This window comes from Lactuca saligna, chromosome 5, assembly GCF_052625555.1.
Source record: "Lactuca saligna cultivar CGN05327 chromosome 5, ASM5262555v1, whole genome shotgun sequence".
In the NCBI taxonomy this organism is placed as follows: domain Eukaryota; kingdom Viridiplantae; phylum Streptophyta; class Magnoliopsida; order Asterales; family Asteraceae; genus Lactuca; species Lactuca saligna.
In genome coordinates this window covers 7,179,663-7,199,428 of record NC_136421.1, presented here as the reverse complement: position 1 = coordinate 7,199,428, position 19,766 = coordinate 7,179,663, and the positions used below count along the sequence as shown (strand labels likewise).

Here is a 19,766-nt window from a genome sequence, read left to right as displayed (position 1 = left end):
TGGTAAGTTCAGTTTCTTGAAGAAGGAAAGAGGCATCAGGTTGATGCTTGCACCGGAATCGGTCAACGCTTGAGTGACAAATGTGTTTCCAAATTAACACGGAATTTTGATACTTCCCGGATCGCCCTTCTTTTCAGGTAACTCACTCAACATTATTTCTGCGATTTCAGCCAAGTCTTTCCTAGCAGCAAAGAGACCTTTTAGTAAGTTGAAGTACTTGGGGGTTGTAAGCATCGTCTCTACAAATGGCACATTGACTTGGAGGTCTTTAACATGCTTCATAAAGGATTTATAAGCTTCCACTTTTTCCACAGGCATGGCTTTGATTGGGAATGGTAGAGGGGGATTGTATGGCTTTAAGTGGATGGCAGTTCTGTCTTGCACACATGGACTCGTCGAGTCCATTTGAGGGACTCGGCGAGTCGGGTCGGGTTTAGCTGGAATCGACTCTTCTATCTTCTCTGTCTTGCTATTAGGGACCCTCTATGCCTGTGTGAAATTTTTTTCACATCTGGAAGTTACCATACTCACATTTTCCATTCTTGGATTATTCTCGGTGTTACTTGGAAGTTGGCCCGGTCTTCTTTCATTCACTTGATGTGCATGCTGTCCCAGCTGTTTCTCAATGTTGAGAATGGATGCCTACTGATTCCTTAACATATTTTTGGTCTCTTGCATTGTTACATCGTGATCATCGTGTCTTTTTTCGGACGCGGTTATGAATCTAGTGAGCATTTCTTCTAAATTGGCTTTCTTTTCCATCACCGACTCTTCCTTTTGATAGAATCCCCTCTCCTTCTGCTTGTATTTCTCCTTCTTAGCCTTTTTATATTCTTCGTATGGGAGCCATTCCTTCTTCGGTTTCCTCCAATCTTCGTCGTATCTATCGCCACTAGAGTAAAACACTTGAGCCTTTTTATTTCTGTTTTCGTCTAGATCACAATCCTTGGTGAGGTAGGGCCCGCTACAATTTTCACATCCAACTCGAATAGCATGGATTGTTTGATCCATTTTTGTCATCCTTCTATCTAGACTATCGAGCTTAGCTATTACCGCCGCCATGCTATCATTCACCGAGTTCACTGCTCCCCGACTTACTTCATTTCTCGGATTGTGGTATTCTCTAGAATGCTTAGAGAATTCCTCAATTAACTCCTTGATTTCCGGAGGCAGCTTTCTGGTGAGCGGGCCTTGTGAATCGAGCAATTGCCTTGTGGTGACATTGACTCCATCATAAAAAATGGAGACCTCTTGTTGGCTATTAAGGTCATGGTGTGGGCAATTTCTAAGCAAACCTTTGTATCTTTCCCAAGCTTCATAAAGAGATTCACCGGGTTGTTACTCGAAGTTGGAAATGGCTTTCTTCAACTTAGCTATCTTAGAAGGCGGGCAAAATTGGTCTATGAATTCCTCTTTCATCTTGGCCCATGTGGTGACCGATCCGAGAGGAAGTGACTTGAGCCAATCCTTCGCAACACCTTTAAATGTGACTGGGAGCATGCGAAGTAGATGGGTCTCACGAGGCACATTTGGTACATTGAAGTAGTCAGCCACATCATTTACTTCATCCAAGTGCTTGTAGGCGTCTTCGTGATCTTTCCCGTAAAAAGGAATCTCCTTGAGTTGAGCGAGAATATGGCCCTTTAGCTCGAAAGTAATGGTTGCGGGAATTGCGGGTTGCACAACTCCCGGGCCGGTGTCATCACGCATCCTCTTCTTCCATTCCCCCATGGGGATTTCATCGATATTAGCCATAGCGGTAGCTAAATCGTCTTCAAACTCGGATCCGTGCTCGTATGTGGGTTCGTCCTCTTCCTCGGTCTCGTACTCGGTGTCTTTTTGAATTGGATCTTCGATTGTCAACGAGGCACAGGATGCTCCTGATTTGTTGCTCCTTTTCTTGCTGAAGACAGACTTGAGGTTTTTGAGTGGTGAGTTCTTTGAAGAAGCGGATTCTCCAACGGTTTTGCCTTTGCTCCTTCTTAGTGCGGTTTCCGGATCTTCAAGAGGGGGGACCAGAGGTGTATCAGATCCTCGGGTCATGAAACAACTGCAAACAAAACAGAAAACGCGTAAAAAGAACAAAAAAATATAATAAAATTAAAGCTGATTCAGCGTCGTACTCGCCAAGTCTGCGCGAATGCACTCGGCGAGTCCAAGGTAAAATCAGGGTTTTATTTATTTATTTATTATTTTTTTATATATATACTACTTACTAAATTAAACAGTAATTAACTTTGTGTAAGATAAATCTCACACAAAAGATCGATTGAATTAGAATTTAATGCTATATTTAGAATCGTTCCCCGGTAACGACGCCAAAAACTTGATATGCGTAAACTCACTTAGTTTTAATCCTACTTTTAGTTGTAAAATAAACACACAAAGGCAGTGTACCTATCAATTGTGGAATAGTTTAAACAAGTAGGGTATCGAACACAGGGAATGGCAAATTAAAAATAAAAACTAATTCTATCTAAATTAATTAATAAGTAGAGGGTTTTCTCTAGTTTTACAAGACTAGAAACTTACTAACTATTACTTAATCTAAAAACTAGAAAAACAAAGAATTAACTAGATTCAATAATACAAATGAACTTCTATTTAGTTCAACTCAATTGATCCTATGGTTGATTTCAAGGTAATAGTGCAATGAATTAATTCTTTTGTTGGTTACCGATTCAAGTGATTAGGTTCGCGTTCACTACAATAATCCTTAGCAAATAAACTAATTTAAGCAGTGATTAGTTGTCTAATTCAATTTAGTTCACTAGATTAATTATTCGGATTACTTTAGACTTACAATAGTTAATCAATTTGGTTTTAATTAACTTCTTGTTGATGGTCATCACACAAGCTTGCACATGAATTTACTTAATTTTCTTATTAATTCTAGTTTCATGTCCATTAGTCCTAGACATATAACAAAGTAGTCACAAGGTATATGAGGTTGATAATCAAACGATATTCATGTTATTTAATTACCTTCCTATTAACAGAAAATTAATTATCACTCGCACACAAGGTTCTTTAGCAAGTTAAAATAACAAATAAATCACCAACATTCAATTAATCCTACCAATAATCAAACCATAGTCTCAATTTTGTATCCCCAAACAGAAGTTTAAGAGTTTTAGCTCATGATTGAAGTAAATAACAACACAAAAAAGAATTCTAATTGTCTAACCATAGTGGAAAACAAAAGATTAAGTATAATGATGGAATTTGCCTCAAATCTCCTTCGGGATTGAATTGTAGCTTCTATCTTCGTCTTCTAGGGTTTCTCTGGCTTCTGAATCGCAACTAATTACTCCAGAATTGTCCCAGAAGTTTTTTTCTTCGATCTGAGAAGTTATTTATATATTTGCGTATCGACTCGTCGAGTCAGGTGGCGACTCGTCGAGTCCATCTCACAATATCCGTATGCGATAAGCATCTGGGTTCCCGAGTCATTATCTTCACTTGGACTCGCCGAGTAGTCGGCCTTACTCACCGAGTAGGTGCTATTTTTGGTGTTTTTCTTCTTTATCCAATTCCCGAGCTCCTAACCGCTTCTCCTGCTTCCTTTTGCTTCCGAGCTTCATTTTTGGACTAAAAATACAATTCAAACACTTTTAAGTACCTTTTGTCCATGAAATGCAATAATTTAGCTAATAAATGAATAAAAATCTATACTTAATACAAACTAAATATGCACATATCAGCTTGATTACCTGAAAGTGAAGAGAAACTGATGTTGCTCCTGGATCTAGTCCTTCTTTCTTGATCCTTCTTCCTTCCAACTATTCTACTAGATACACAATGCACCAAAAACCCTCCAAGTCACCAAGAAAGCTAAAGCTTGCCAAAAGTGAATTAAGGTTTCGAAAGAAATGCTCTGGAGGCAATGGAGGCTGGACTTGAAGCTCATAATGTTGTTTAAATAGGGTGCAAACCCTTTAATTAGGGTTTCATCCAGACCGACCTACTCGTCAAGTCCAAGCGCGGACTCGGTGAGTAGATTACTTAAACCCACATCCCAACCGCACATCTACTCGACGAGTTAGGGTTGCCACTCGTCGAGTCACTAATACAAAATGATATAAAAGTAGATCAATTATGTACCAGACACGGGGCGTTATACATACCCAACGAGTGGTCCGGATAAGCTGCAGGCCCTGCAAGGCGGTCCGATCATGCCGAAAACTCAGGAGCGGTCCGGATAGGCTATACTCCCTGCGAGGCGGTCCAGTCATGCTGAAGGCTCGGGAGCGGTCCAGATAGGTTGTAGGCCCTGCGAGGCGGTCCAGTCAGGCTGAAGGCTCATTATGCATGATGTTATGTATTTGTGATATGATATGGTTATATTTGTATGGCGTTGGTATTTTGGGGAAACTCACTAAGCTTTGGGCTTACAGTTGTTGGTTATATTTCAAGTACTTCTGATGATCGCGAGAATGCGAAGGCATGATCGTGCAGCTCCTCATATCTCATGATTTTATTATTGGATTCTAGGAATGCTCTGATGATTAAACTATTTTGAAAACAAATTGTAATAACTTAATGGTTTTAAATGTTTTAAAAAGTTTTAAATTGACTTAAATTTTTAGGATGCTACGCAAGCAATCTAAAATCAAACCTTATTTTATTCAAAACCTCATAAATCAGTAAACAAAAATAATTCTCAGAAATCTAACATAAGAAATCTATTTTGAAATCAAACTTTGAAATTAGAATCATCTTTTTGCTATAGCCAACATCTATTCCATTCAGAAAAAAAAGATGAAAGTATTAGAATCAAAGAATGGAGTTCAATTTCGAAACTAAGATGGAATCATGGGTTGGAGGATTGACATAGGTGTGGTCTGGTATAGCCGAAGGTTGAGTGGTGACTGACTGTAGTTGTGATCAACGCATGACATGCAATCGGAGAGAGAGACGAATCAGAGATGATGCCATCCATAGATGGAGTGCAATTTCCTGCTTGCGTCTTTCCTTGACTCTTGTTTAGTAAACAAAAGTTTTAGGGCACCATTATTATTTTTTCTTTATTAAATGACAAAATAACCTTAATTGGTAAACACTTTTAAAACTATACCCATTGAGTAAATAAGTTTTCTAGAAACACCCATCTTGCCAAAAACTCTAATTTTAGGGGATATGATTATAGATAGGAGCTCTAAGAAATTGTCATGTAGCAAATAATAAATACACATACGTAATAGAATAACATGTGACAACTAAAACTATTATTTTATTAATATAGGAAGATCCTAGCAAGACCATCTATCGTAATCATCATTAGCCATTGGTTGTTAAAGCGTATTTTCAAAACACTTATACCTAGTGCTATGACAACATGAGATTTGGTAATTTGCCAATTAATCAACAATTAGTTGATAAAACATTTTTTCCCACTTCTTAATCACAAACTATTTGATTAGGGATTCAAATTGCTCTCCATTTCTAAGTTCATAGCCTTCGCGTAGCTTTATCGATGTTACCTATAAAATAAAATGTATGTTCACAAAGACCATCCAATTCTTCGGAAATAAAATTAATTGAAGGTCTTTAATTTCTCTGTTTTAAAATGTTCAATCGGGCCTTCAAATGTTACCAGGTGTCATATATGTTCCACCATTAAGTAATCTTTCATATAAATGTATACCCTTACCTCATGACTTTTAAATTTTGATATCCGATGCGATATAACTCTATCATTACAAGAAATAATGGATTTCAAAACTCCTAACAACAATATGGACGTTTAATAAATCTCAATCATTGCAACCAAAATCGAATATTATAATCAGCTACCTTTTTACCATACCAATAAATAATAAAATTACTCCATACACATAAGGTTAAAAAGAAAAAGTTTTTTTTTTTTTTTTTTTTTTTTTTTTTTTTTTTTTTTAATATTATAGGTAGCAAACTCAACAAATCATTTCAACAAACTATAAATAATAGACAAAACTACAAAAATGGTAATTGTGGTATGCATTTTTTGGGGTTTTAGTCAAAACTCTTACTTTTTTGGCTTCGTGGTCTTTTTGGCCATGTTTGTACGTAAATTTGATCCCTCATAAAATTGAAATGAATGTAATGCCCTTATGATATTTTTTTTTATGTTTTTTCTATTTAATTTAAATGAAAAAGAAAATAATTAATTAATTTGGGCCCACATCTCTCTCTCTCTCTCCCCCCTCTCTCTCTCTTTCTTTCTTTTCTCTCTCTCTCTCTCTGTCTCTCTCTCTCTCTCTCTCTCTCTCTCTCGGATGGGAATCCGTTGCTTTTGTTGTTGAATTATCATCTACTGGACTTTCTTCACGAACTCTTCTTGTTTTGTTCTTCCTCTTTAAATGTTGCAGATTCATGAGTTAATGTGCTCAATTCAATAAATTTATAAAAGGTACATGTGTTGTAACTTATAAGTGAACTTTCTTCATGGACTGGGATGTAGCCTTGAGTGTTCGTCTTTTCGATCTACTACCTTCAAAACTTTAAGATGATGAATCCGTTTCTTCTGCTTTAACAAAAATTTCATAGCATAGTTTTTAGATGATGACCAACCAACCTTCCAGGGTTGCCATCAAGTGAAGAACACAACCCTATATTTTCTGCAGTAAGTAAGAGATCAGATGGGTTGAATGAAGTAGAAGAGAATCGTCTTTCAAGATTTTTGTTTGTCTGATCTTCGAGTTCATCCTCAATTGAATATGGTAATGTGAGAATATTCTCGAAGGCCTTGACCAAATGCAAAACTCTTCCATATATAGGTTTAGGAATTGTCTTTCTTGCTTTATCCAACAATCTCTCCTTTCTCCTTTATTACCGGACATCTCAAAAACGTCATCTTCTTCGGATTTTCCTTGAAGACCTACAGGTAAACTAGGGTTTTCTTATTAAACAGAAACTTCAGTCCGATTGAAAAACCCTTCCTGAGAAGCCCTAGGAGTCTCATAAGCAACATACAAACATTTTTATGAATTACCACTAGCCTTACACTTACAATCAACTGAAATCGGGGTTTTATCCTTGTCTCTCTTCGAATTCTCCTTCGCCACCACAAACTTACTCTCCGGAATCTTGTTCTTGGGAGAAGGCGAAGAGATATGATTAGGTTTCTTCATCGCTAATTTTTGGACTTTAGTCGCTGATTTGAGTAATGGGGAATTCAAGGCTTTCCAATTAGGGCTAGTACGTTAGGGTTTATATTCTTTGGTAGCTTTGACTTGCTGGAACGCTTCGACTTTGATGGTGTCAGTGGCAGTGCTCCGGTGTTCTTGTCGTTCGGTTCCATCGAAAAATCATCGGAATAAGGAGGAGATTAGTTGTAAAAAGAGATGACGGGGCTTGTGGGATTCAGTTTATCACACACACACACACAAAGAGTGTGTGTGAGAGAGAGAGAGAGAAAGAGTATGTTGGCCTCTATTTTTATTTTTATATATAAATATTTATAGAAAAAAAGAAAAATGGAAAATAAATAAAATAAGAGCAATTTAGTATTTTCAGTTTACCGAAGAACCAAATCCCAAACAAACTACCTAAAAATGACCACCAATCTAAAAAAATTGTGATTGGAACTGAAACCCAAAAAAATTATATATAACATGACCATTTTTGCAATTTTGTTTAAATAATAAAATGGCCGAGGTTGATACAAAGACCCATATAACAGCCCATCTAAATTATCCATATAACAGAACTCGGCCCATATTACTTCTTACTGATTGCCAAACCCTATATCAAGATCTTCACTCCCAAGAACACGCCGTCGTCCCCAAACCCTAGCCACCGAGTGTGCGTGTGAGAGAGAGAGGTAAGAGAAAACCAGAAATGGGACGTGTGATTAGGGCACAGCGTAAGGGAGCAGGGTCGGTCTTCAAGTCCCATACCCACCACCGGAAGGGGCCTGCCAGGTTCCGCAGCCTCGACTTTGGCGAACGCAATGGTTACCTCAAGGGTGTCATCACCGAAATCATCCACGATCCCGGCCGTGGTGCTCCTCTTGCTCGCGTCACATTCCGTCATCCTTTCCGCTACAAGCACCAGAAGGAGCTGTTTGTCGCCGCTGAGGGCATGTACACCGGTCAGTTCGTTTTCTGTGGGAAGAAAGCGAATTTGATGGTTGGAAACGTCCTTCCTCTCAGATCTATCCCTGAGGGAGCTGTCGTTTGCAACGTAGAACATCATGTCGGTGACCGTGGTTCGTTCGCCAGAGCTTCTGGTGATTACGCCATCGTTATTAGTCACAATCCCGATAACGGCACCACTAGGTATGGTATTCGTCATAAATAAACATATAGAACTTGAATCCTCGGTTGATTTATGCTTTATACATTCCAATTATTTATCCTTAATCGATTGTTTAGGGTGAAGCTGCCATCAGGAGCAAAGAAGATCGTGCCGAGTGGATGTCGTGCTATGATCGGTCAGGTTGCCGGAGGAGGGCGTACTGAGAAGCCTATGCTGAAAGCTGGTAACGCATACCATAAATTCCGTGTGAAGAGAAACTGCTGGCCTAAGGTTAGAGGTGTCGCCATGAATCCAGTCGAGCATCCCCATGGTGGTGGTAACCATCAACACATTGGTCATGCAAGTACGGTTCGCCGTGATGCACCACCAGGTCAAAAGGTTGGTCTTATCGCCGCCAGAAGAACCGGGCGTCTCAGAGGTCAAGCTGCAGCTACTGCTGCCAAGGCTGATAAATAGGTTTTTTGATATTTTTGTTTCAGAATACTCTTATGTTGGTTTGTTTTTGCGAATTTATCATGGTTGAGTTTTGTTTGAAATTTGACTCTTGAAGGTTAGTCTACATATTCTTAATGCCTGTTTTACATTTTCATGAGTAACTTAATCATGTCTTACAACAATTTACGTTGCCTAAAACTAAAATTTTGCAAGTATTATGACATAGTTGAGCCCAATACCCTTTCGACTTGTGGAGAAAAGTCGTGGATCTCTTTTAATCCCCGTCTGTATTCGTGGATACTGATCATCCATGTTTGGATGTACGATTTTTATAACCATACTTTTATGCACAAAACCATAAATTAACCATATGGATATGTATTACTTCATATTCAACCTAATTATACTTATAAACTTAAAAACTATTGCGTCTAGTTCAGCCTGAGGTTGTCGGGGGTTTTCTTTTTTTATGGGATCCAACCGTCTTTATTAAAAAGAAAATTACTTGTACGGAGTATGTTGTCATTGTGCAGGGGGGTGGGTGGTATCTGTATTGACATGTTTCACAGTCAATGTTTATGCATCCGCAGGAGGATGCTAAAACGATGATTTATTGGTTACTTTAATGCAACATGAAACCATGATTTTTGGTGACTTAATGCCACTTGAAATCAAGGTGAGAGATTGGGTTGGAATTTTTCTCAAGGAATTGATGATGATTTTAACTCTTTTGTTTCTTAGGTGGGTCTATGTGATATTCCTATGAGTGTTTTTTCCTAAAATTGAGTAAGTTCAAATGGAGCTAAGTCTAGTAAGCTTGATCGTTTCTTATCGACTCTTATTGACTGAAGACATTCATCATCCAAATTTGCATGCTACTGCGTTGGATCTGATTTGTTCTATCATAGACAGACTGGTTAGGTTATCCCAACAAGCTTCTGATTGTGGTCCTCGTCCGTTTAGATTTTATAATTCATGGAAGATAGAATACGTTTTGATGAGGTGGTGAAGGCATTTTGGACTAGATTGAGGGAGAGCTGGACAGAGGGCCTAAAGGATATTCTAAGAAAGTCATGGTGTGAAGTCAAAGCTAAAAGAAACCAAGAAAAAGATAGACCGTTGAGTCGTCTTAATGAAATTAACACTTGTGAAAAAGATAGAGTGGGCCACGAATCTAACACTTGTGAAATAACTCTTTTTGAATCATTTTCGTGAGAAGTTCAAAAAAAATTCTAAATGTTGAAGATGTCGGGAGGAGATCTTGATTTAAAGCTCTCTCGAATGTTCATGATCTCCGTCTTGAGCATGTGGTTATGATTGAGGAAGTCAAAAAAGCTGTTTGATCATGTGTCAATGATAAGGCTCCAAACCCGGAAGATTTTTCTCATTTATAGAGGTTTATTGTGAGATTCTTAAAGAAGACATTCTAGATTTTACGGCGTTTTTTTTTTTTTTTTTTTTTTTTTTTTTTTTTTTTTTTTTCAAAATGCTAGAATTCCACAAAGATGCAATTCTTCTTTCATTACTTTAATTCATAAGATTGATAACCCACTTGTCATGAATGATTTTCGTCTTATTAATCTCATTGGAATTCAATATAAGATTATTGCTAAAATCCTTGTGTTACGGTTGGTTGGTATTATAAATATGGTGGTGAGTTGTGAGCAATCAACTTTTGTCAAGGATCGTCATGTTTTAGAAGGTTTGATGATTATTAATGAGGTGGTTGAGTGGTACAAGAAGAAGCGTAAGAAAATGATGTTGCTGAAGATTGATTTTGCTAAAGCATATGATATGGTTTCTTGGTCCTTTCTGGATCGCATCATGCGGTTGATGAATTTCGAAGTTAAATGGAGGTCTTGGATTCAAGCATGTTTAATCTTTGCTAAGTCTTCTATGTTGCTCAATGGAAGTCCCACGAATAAAGTTTCAGTTTCACATGGGTTTGAGATAGGGATATCATTTATCTCCTTTCATCTTCATTCTCGTTATAGAATGGTTGCATGTGTCCATTGAGGATGCAAAGGAGGCTAATTTTTGTTATGGTCTGCAGGTTGGCATAGATAATTTGAGGATGTCACACTTATTTTATGCGAATGATGTGATTTTCCTTGGTGAGTGGAGCTGTTCTAATATCGTTAGCATTGTTCGAGTTCTTCACTGTTTTTACATGGTATCTGGTGTAAATACTAATTTACATAAATCCAATCTTTATGCAGTGTGTGTTTCAGTTAAAAAGGTGGAGGATTTTGCTTCTGGTGTGGGATGCAGGGCAGATAAACTTCCATTTATCTATATGGGTCTTCCGGTGATTCACAATATGTCTAAGGAGGTAGGATGGAAAGTCATTATTGATCGGTTCCAGAAGAAATTTTTTAAATAGAAAGTGTCACCTCTATCTATTGGAGGTCGATCCATGTTTCTCAAATTGTTTCCATGTCTCTTGGAATTTACTTCATGTCTCTTTTTCTCATGAATGCTGGAGTGGTTAAGACTCTAGAAGCTTTACGTGCTCAGTTTTTTTTGGGGAGAATAAGAGGATACTTGTAAAATGTCATGAGTTAAATGGGATGTGATGCTTGCAGACAAGAAAACGAGTGGTCTTGATATTGGGAGTCTAGGTGCTTTTAACTTGGATCTTCTTCAGAAATGGTGGTAGAGATTATTGAATGATGATAACTTGTCCTGGGTGAAAGTTGTTAATGAGTTGTATAGGTCTAGTGGGGGGTTTTAATCGAAGTTGAGGTATTGAGTCTGGGTCTTGGGCTCGGGTTTTGATTTCTATTCATAAACATCAAGAGAAGAGTTGGTAATGAGAAAATCACTAAATTATGGAAAGACAATGAGATTTTGGCGACTAGATTCCCGATACTATTTGAGCTAGAGTTGGATAAAGATTGTACCGTTGCAGATAGAAGGGTTAATGGAGATTGGTCTTGGTCTTGGTGACATCATATACACATGGGTGAATAAATTGTTCAATTTTCGGATCTGATGGAGTATATTCAGAATGTTATTTTGTCTAATCAAGAGGATAAATGGGTATGGGAAATTGGTGTCGATGGGTGTTTCACAGTTGGAGAGATTATGAAGTGGGTTGATGATGCAGTTTTACCTTCCTTGGGAATGGAAACTATATGAAATCCTTTTGTCTCAAGAAAGGTAAATATTTTGATATGGTGTGTTTTATTGGATAGACTTCGAGCCTGAGGTAACTTAACAAAAAGAAACAGGGATGTTCCTTCAATTTTGTGTCCGACATGTCAACTTGAGGTGGAGCAACTCAATCATCTTTTTATTAGGTACGAAATGACAGCTGGAACTTGGAATAATATTTTTTCCTCGCTCAACATTGATGATTCTGATTTTGATACGGTTCATGGGTTATTTAGCTTCCTTGATAATGACATGTTGAACTCGAGAAAAAGAAGGGTGGCTGATGCGATTGCATGTACTACATTTTGGTACATTGGGAGATTTCGGAATGATATGGTGTTTCAAACAGGAAAGATACGAAGATGTGTGATAATTGATTCTATAATTTTTTTGTGGTATTCAAATAGAAATAGTAGATGTTCGATAGGGTGGGTTAATTGGCTCCAAAATCCCATGAACTTTTCGTAATTGTTTTCTAGCTCCTTGCTAGTTTCATTTTTATCTATGGTGGTCAATCTTGGTGCAAATTCGCATTACCTAACAAACAATCTTGAAGAAACAAAGCTTAAAACTTTTACCTAAGATGGACGTTGGGTTGGGTGACATCATTATCCATACTCAAGGCATTCATCGAAGATGCACCCTCCCTTGGCGGCATCATTCATTTTCTTAGATATCATCATATCATAAAATTCTGTTAATAAATAAACACATTGTTCGTTATTGGTTTAATGTGAATTCAATAAAGTATTTTAAAAATATCTATCGGTATAATATTGCTTTGGGTATTTGTCGGAGCAATATATATACATACTAGCTTATATAAGGATTTGTATGGAAATACAATATATGTACAGGAGCTCTATGATGGTAATTTTAAGTACTTTAGAACCATGTCTCAATTGATCCTCCAAGTAAGTCTTAGTACAATTGTATGTTTAAGAAGAGGAATCAAGGATTGAAGAAATGGTTAAATCAAGAAGTCTATCATACTTCGTTCCAATAACAAGTCTTAAAGTTAAGATTGTGACAATGAGTGAAAAGTATTAAAGGTTTATAACATTTATCAAATGTGGAAAGTTGTGATGTCTTGAATAAGACAAAGATCGACTAGGACCAATTTATGAAGTGTTTTGATAAAAACTACACTAACTCTTGAATATTTGTTTGTCAAGAAATGTTTATTGACAAAAGAATCTTATATGTCAAAGAGTCAGTGGGAGTCCTATTGGTCTGGAAAGGTTTCAAGAACAAATCAAATAAACCTTATCGATCATCACTAGCACACGAGTTGAGGTTTACAACCTATCGTGTTGACAATATTTTGATTCTGTGTTGTTCCAATTGAGTTAATTATGCATGTGAGTCCTAAGAGTTCTCATCTTGAATGCATAAAAGGCAAGGCACCTTAATCAAGGAAAGGTACATTGATAGGAAAAGGTGAGCTGCTTAACTACTTGGAAGACATGGTGGGCAGCTGTGCTACCATAAGGCAAGAAATCAAGATTAAAAAAAAGGCTCGGTCCATATGAGTTTGAATTTGTCGTAAACTTTGGTTTTAACAAATTCACATGGATAGGAACAAATACACCATTTAAATCTAAGTGTCATAAGATTTCCTCCTTCATGAAAATGATTGTGAGGAAATGCTTTCACTAAGAAAGATTTTAAGAAGATAGTGATTGTAAAATTGCATTCTCGAATTCGATCATGGTTACGGTATCCCTTTCCATAATTTGAATTGTGAGGTTTGGCAATTAGTCTTAATTGTTAAGACACGCATATGAACTATCTAAGGCAAAGGTGTATAAGTTCAAGAAGCCTTGATAAAAGATTATCAAAGCACTAAGTATTAGAAACATGGACTTAAGAAATTCAATAGGTATTGTCTTTCTGAAAGTTAAGATGTTTATGAATACATGTCGAAGCTAGTGGGAGCATAAGTGTTATGTTTTATAGTAATCATCATGATAGTGGGAGCATAAAAGTTATGATTGTATGATTATTATAGAAAGTATTGCAAGTTGGCAATATTAATTATAGAAAAACAAGAGTTATACCTTGCAAAGTCGTAAGGGTTGTAAAGTTGTTTTGCTATAATTAAGGGAGAGAATATTATGCTTCATTTCAAATCTAAAGGATTAGGTTGAGAAATGTTGATAAATTTAGTCAAAGGTACATAGTGTGTTCTTAAAATTTCGATTATGATTACGACATTCCTCTTCACAATTCGAATTTTGAGAACATAGCAAATAAAACATTGTGCATCGTGTCCAATACGCTTCGGGTATAGGATCGATTGCAAATGCTTTAATGTTTGACCATTCTAAAATTTTCCAAATGTATAGCGCATTTAGAGGGAAAAAGGACTAGAATCGGTTTTGACTAAAATAATTAAACAACTCCATGAATTATATCACGAGTGATTGGTGAGACGATAACATCTTATATTCTTGAAACCGAGATGTGTGAGTTGTATCTTGCTAATCGGTTGCACATTGATAATATGTAAACTCACTAGTAACTTGGTGTTATAAAACATATTGTTGTGTGTGATTTGGTTAGTAAGTGCAAGCAAGCATTGTATCAAAGTTTATCCGTTCCTTTTATCCAAAGAAGGATAAAAGCGATATATTTGGGCCCCTCAATGGTTTAGTGATGACAAACGTAAATGCTCGGCCGGGCTAGGGCTAATTTGATTTGTTCAACTAGTCTGTCGTCATAAATCGGAAATCGAGATATAGTACAAAGAGAATGATTTGAAATCATATCTCATATGATATCTAGAATGGAGGAATATATGATCCCTTATCTAAGGACACGCATATCTGATACGATCAGAGTTGATAGTGGCTTTGGAAAGCTACGATTGCAGATCGGGATCTGAAGTCATACGCATAATAGTTGTTAGACATATCCAAGTGGGAGACTGTTGGATTAGTGTCTAAGTCCATAACTATTTTGGTATGTACTTGACCCGATGGTGCATGGTCCTTTTGGGTTGCCTTCACCAAAGCAACTTGATTGGAGAAATAAATAAAGAGAGAGAGGTTATTATGATTTATTAATATGTTATAAGAATAATATATTAAAGGAGAAATCATATTTGCTTAATTAATATTGGTCAATAATTAATTAGGAATTAATTTTGTGATCAAGTGTAATTAATTAAACTAGAGGGGCTGAATTGTAATTATGTGATAGTTACAAAATATGGTAATGGTTATCCTAAATATGGGTTGAACGAATTCAAGGAGATAAGTATCCTTGAAATTGTCCAAAGGATAAAGGATAAGGGTTTTCAAGGCTTATCTTATGGTTGCTTTGTGGATAAGCAACTAGATAAGGATAATGACTGAAACCCTATCTCTACACCTATATAAAGACCCTAAGGCCTTAGAATTAGTGTACTTGTTCCCAAGGAGTCCTAAGGATGAATTCTAACCTCTCTCCTCTCTCTTTATACCTTCTCCATTTGCTCTTGGTGTTTGTAAGCCATTAGAGGAGTGACACTTGTGACTCTAAGCCTTCCAAAGTCAAATCAAGGAGATTTGGGATTGTTATTGCTACATAACAATCAAGGTAACATTATAAACTCATTCTTATGTTAATATGATTACTTGCATGCTAGAATTAGGGTTTATAGTCTTGGATTCAAAGCATGTACAATAGAGAAACCTAGATCCAAGCATTAGGGTTTGTATGAGCACATAGGATGTCTTATGACCAAAACCCATCATAATTGTTAGCTTCCACGAGAAAGTACAAAACCACATCTGGCTTTCTAATTTGGAAAGTTTCGAAACCGTGTTTCCAATAATAGTGAATTGGGCCATAATTGAAATCTAGATGTGTAACAAATACTTCTCCCGTTCGTTGATGAATTAGTTGCTTGCGTAGGAAACATCAAAGAGATGAAAGCGAAGTCATCAGGTCTGATCATCGGTATTTCAATTGGCGTGGTAATCGGAGCAATTTTAGCCATAGTCGGACTACTCTGCTTTAGGTTTCACAGGAAACGATCTCAAATAGGTAACAACAGTTCCAGAAGAGCATCAACCATCCCCATACGCGCAAATGGTGCAGATTCTTGTACGATTTTATCCGATTCATCAATGCGTACGGAGACATCATCAAGACCATCTATACACAACGACATTTCATTTTGGTTTACTGGACTAAGGAAATCTCACGTGGTTGCAGCTTCAGGAATCCTCGAGTATTCTTACAAGTAAGTCTTACTTTTTTTTTCTGTTAACTTCAATCTTCTTACCCTTTTCCCTTTATTTTTCTGGATGAAACAGAGATCTACAGAAAGCAACAAGTAATTTCACGTCAATAATAGGGCAAGGGGCATTTGGACCTCTTTACAAAGCTCAGATGACAACCGGTGAAACTGTTGCTATTAAAGTCCTTGCAACCGATTCAAAACAAGGCGAGAAAGAGTTCCATACGGAGGTTATGTTATTGGGAAGATTACATCACAGGAACCTTGTGAATTTGGTAGGATATTGTGCAGAAAAGGGACATCATATGCTCATATATGTTTACATGAGCAAAGGGAGTCTCTCTTCTCATTTGTACAACGAAAACCGTCAACTTTTAGGCTGGAATTTGAGGGTTCAAATCGCTCTCAATGTTGCAAGGGGATTAGAATATCTACACGATGGAGTAAGTTGTTTCTTTTTAACTTAATTTTGATTATGTAATACGAGGGTAAAATGGTGAAATTGGTCTAAAAAAAAGAAACATGTTTTGATTACATTTGCAGGCAGTTCCTCCTGTTATACACCGAGATATAAAATCTTCCAACATCCTGTTAGATGAGTTGATGGGCGCTAGGGTAGCTGATTTTGGGCTTTCTCGAGAAGACATGATTAATAGAAACGCCTCAAATATTCAAGGAACTTTCGGGTATTTAGATCCTGAATATATATATATATATATATATATATATATATATATATATATATATATATCATCACGTGCATTCACCAAGAAAAGCGACGTTTACAGCTTTGGCGTATTACTATTCGAGCTTATTGCAGGAAGAAACCCTCAAAAAGGTCTCATGGAGTATGTTGAGCTAGTAAGATCTCTCTCCCCCTCTCTCTTATTTTCTTCATATGTGATTCCATTCCATTGGTACAATAGAATGGAATGACAAACAAAGGTAACAAAATAAAAATAAAAATAAAAAGCGAAGTAATGGAATGTGACTGTTTGTGGTCAATAGGCGGCATTGAATACAGAAGGGCAAGTTGGATGGGAAGAAATAGCGGATTCGCGTCTAGACGGGAATTTTGATGAGCGGGAACTGAATGACGTGGCGGCACTCGCGTACAAATGTGTCAACCGATCACCGAGAAAAAGACCATCAATGAGGGACAACGTACAAGTGTTGTCTCATATCTTGAAAACAATACAAAACAAAAGGCATCAAAAAAGACGTTCCTCATTATCATCATCAGAAGTTGCTATCACCATCGGTCAATCAACTCGCCAAAACTCAATGAATAGTGAACACCATCGGGCCGAATCCATGGACAGCATACCCGACTCGGTTGAAGTTTAAATACTTTAATTTTTTTTTAAAATTCTTTTGATTTTGTTTAACTCTCTTTGTTTTTTTATTTGTTATGTAATATATTTGACCATTTTGACCTAAAGCACATAGCTCGGGTTTTGGTGTGGTCTTGATTCAGGAAATTAGGGTTCAAATGAAGTCCCTTTGTTTCCGTTGTGTAACCAAAAATCGTGTCTCTCCTTTCTCTATCTGGTTGTGGATGTAATCCCAATTTTGTGTAGACAGAAAAATGATATTTACGAAATAGAAGTGCAATTTCACTTATTGTACATTTATACCCACATTTGGGTTTATAAGGTTGATTTTATAGTGATGTTGCATTAGTCTTGCCGATATCCTAACTCTTTGTTATTTATTTGAGCGTTTTGTACAATATTTATTATGTATTTCGTGTAATATTTGCATGGTACCTTTTTTAGGAAGAGTTGTATATATATTCTTTTTAAATATTAAAATATCATATTTACCGTTCATAAAATTTCACAATATCATATTTACCATTCATAAAATTTCTAACTACTATATTTACCCTTTATAAAATTTCTAAATATCATATATGTCCTTTTTAAATATTAAAATAACATATATGTCATTTTTAAATATCAAAATCTCGTATATACACTTTTTAAACATTAAAATATCAATGGTAATATCTAAAATATCATTCATCTACAACATGATAATAATCAACAATAACAAAAAGTAAACAATCAAAATATACATTCTATAAAAAGGGTTGAAGATGAATATTTTTGTCTATCAAGAGACCGACATTCCAACAATTTAGAAGTTTGCATTCCATTATCATAGACGTAAAGATAATATGATTAAATTTCTTAATTATTATAACAATTCTAAGGTATAAAAAATGATTATAAAATATTAAAAACATTATAAAAACGATTTGGGTAAATATGATATTTTGAAGGTTTATAAAAGTTAAAATAATATTAAAAAATTAAACTGATCAAATATGATATTTCGAAGTTTAAAATGAAAATTTTCTATTTTTTTTAGTGGAAATGCGTATTTCTCTAAATAAAACTTTTACAATCACATTTTTTCTTGAATACTTTTAAATTAACCAGATTAAAAAGTTAAAAGAAAGAGATAGGACACAACCTTATCTAAACGAGCGAGTTGTTCCGATAAAAGGTGGAGGTTCAATTAATTCATAGCCCCACAAACCAAACCAAAACAGAAAAATATAAAAATTTGGGTCCATAACAAGTAACATGAACTATATTTCTAAAGGATCTAGGACCACTATCCACTTTTCCAATTCCAAAATCCATTATTTTTGTTTGGAAAATTTAGAGCTACTTTTCGGGTACAAAATATGCTACTACTAGTATATTTATTTGTATTTTATACACAAAGAACCTTGTGCACTTGTGCCAATAAAGTATATTCCCAAGTTTGAAAAACGAAGCAAAAGAAGACGTAGTAAACTAATGACCCTAAATAAATAAATAAATAAAAGACCATTGTGAATTTAACAAAATACATTAATTTTTTTTTTGAAAAAAATAGCTAAAAAAACCAAAGTTGCAAATTTAGCCACTTAAATCGTAGATGGAATTTTGTTTATCCATCTGCGAATGTATAAGTGGCTAAAACACAAATATGCTTTAACTACTTGTACATTCGCAGTTGGTTTATATATATATATATATATATATATATATATATATATATATATATATATATATATATATTCGAAGTATGTTTGTCGTTTAAGTTTAAAAATTGTTACAATAATGTTTACAAAATTGTATTATGAGACTTGTCATATGACTTGAAAAATATATATATATATATATATATATATATATATATATATATATATATATATATATATATATATATATATATATATATATATATATATGTTTTTCAAGTTATATGACAAGTATACAATTTTGTAAACATTATTGTAACAATTTTTAAACTTAAACGAAAAATATACTATATACAATTTTTCAAGTTATACGACAAATATACAAACGATCATTAACCAAACATATTGTAACCATTATTGTAACAATTTTTTTTTTAAATTTTCAACTTAAAAAAATAACAACATATTCTAACCATTTTGTTAAATGTACAACAAGGTAATGCACATTCTACGCAGTCTATATTTGTATATTCATACAACCACTAACAAAATAGCATAAAAACATTAAGGATACTAATAAACAATATTATATCTATCAAATACAACACAATTACCTAATAACAAATAATATAGTTTCATTTTTTTACAAAAAGTAATAGAACAAATAATAAAAGGAAAACTACAATAAAGTTCCTACATATAGGTTTCATAACCGATTTAGTCCCT

At 35.4% G+C, this 19,766-nt stretch overlaps 2 protein-coding genes and 1 non-coding gene across 3 annotated transcripts; all 3 read left to right on the top strand.

Moving 5' to 3' along the window:
• Window positions 1-1,264: 1,264 nt before the first annotated feature.
• Window positions 1,265-1,371, top strand: LOC144999140 (small nucleolar RNA R71). Its single transcript, XR_013660661.1, has one exon. It is a non-coding gene; the product is annotated as a small nucleolar RNA R71 (small nucleolar RNA).
• Window positions 1,372-7,723: 6,352 nt separating this feature from the next.
• LOC144996912 (large ribosomal subunit protein uL2) lies at window positions 7,724-8,824 on the top strand. The gene is made up of 2 exons (XM_078956699.1): window positions 7,724-8,261; window positions 8,358-8,824. The coding sequence occupies exons 1-2, from the start codon at window positions 7,822-7,824 to the stop codon at window positions 8,695-8,697; spliced, it is 780 nt and encodes a 259-aa protein (XP_078812825.1). The 5' UTR covers window positions 7,724-7,821; the 3' UTR covers window positions 8,698-8,824.
• A 6,872-nt stretch (window positions 8,825-15,696) lies between these two features.
• On the top strand, window positions 15,697-17,419 carry LOC144997782 (calcium/calmodulin-regulated receptor-like kinase 1). Its single transcript, XM_078957649.1, has 4 exons — window positions 15,697-16,063; window positions 16,137-16,503; window positions 16,604-16,921; window positions 17,069-17,419. Exons 1-4 carry the CDS (start codon window positions 15,747-15,749, stop codon window positions 17,405-17,407), a joined length of 1,341 nt encoding a protein of 446 aa, XP_078813775.1. The 5' UTR covers window positions 15,697-15,746; the 3' UTR covers window positions 17,408-17,419.
• The last annotated feature ends 2,347 nt before the right edge of the window (window positions 17,420-19,766 follow it).

Bases quoted from the DNA above. Each gene is read 5' to 3' on its own strand.
- LOC144996912 (XM_078956699.1), top strand. From the start codon at position 7,822: ATGGGACGTGTGATTAGGGCACAGCGTAAGGGAGCAGGGTCGGTCTTC. The intron at 8,262-8,357 runs GTATGGTATTCG...TCGATTGTTTAG, and splicing joins CCCGATAACGGCACCACTAG to GGTGAAGCTGCCATCAGGAG.
- LOC144997782 (XM_078957649.1), top strand. From the start codon at position 15,747: ATGAAAGCGAAGTCATCAGGTCTGATCATCGGTATTTCAATTGGCGTG. The intron at 16,064-16,136 runs GTAAGTCTTACT...TGGATGAAACAG, and splicing joins ATCCTCGAGTATTCTTACAA to AGATCTACAGAAAGCAACAA. The intron at 16,922-17,068 runs GTAAGATCTCTC...TGTGGTCAATAG, and splicing joins TCATGGAGTATGTTGAGCTA to GCGGCATTGAATACAGAAGG.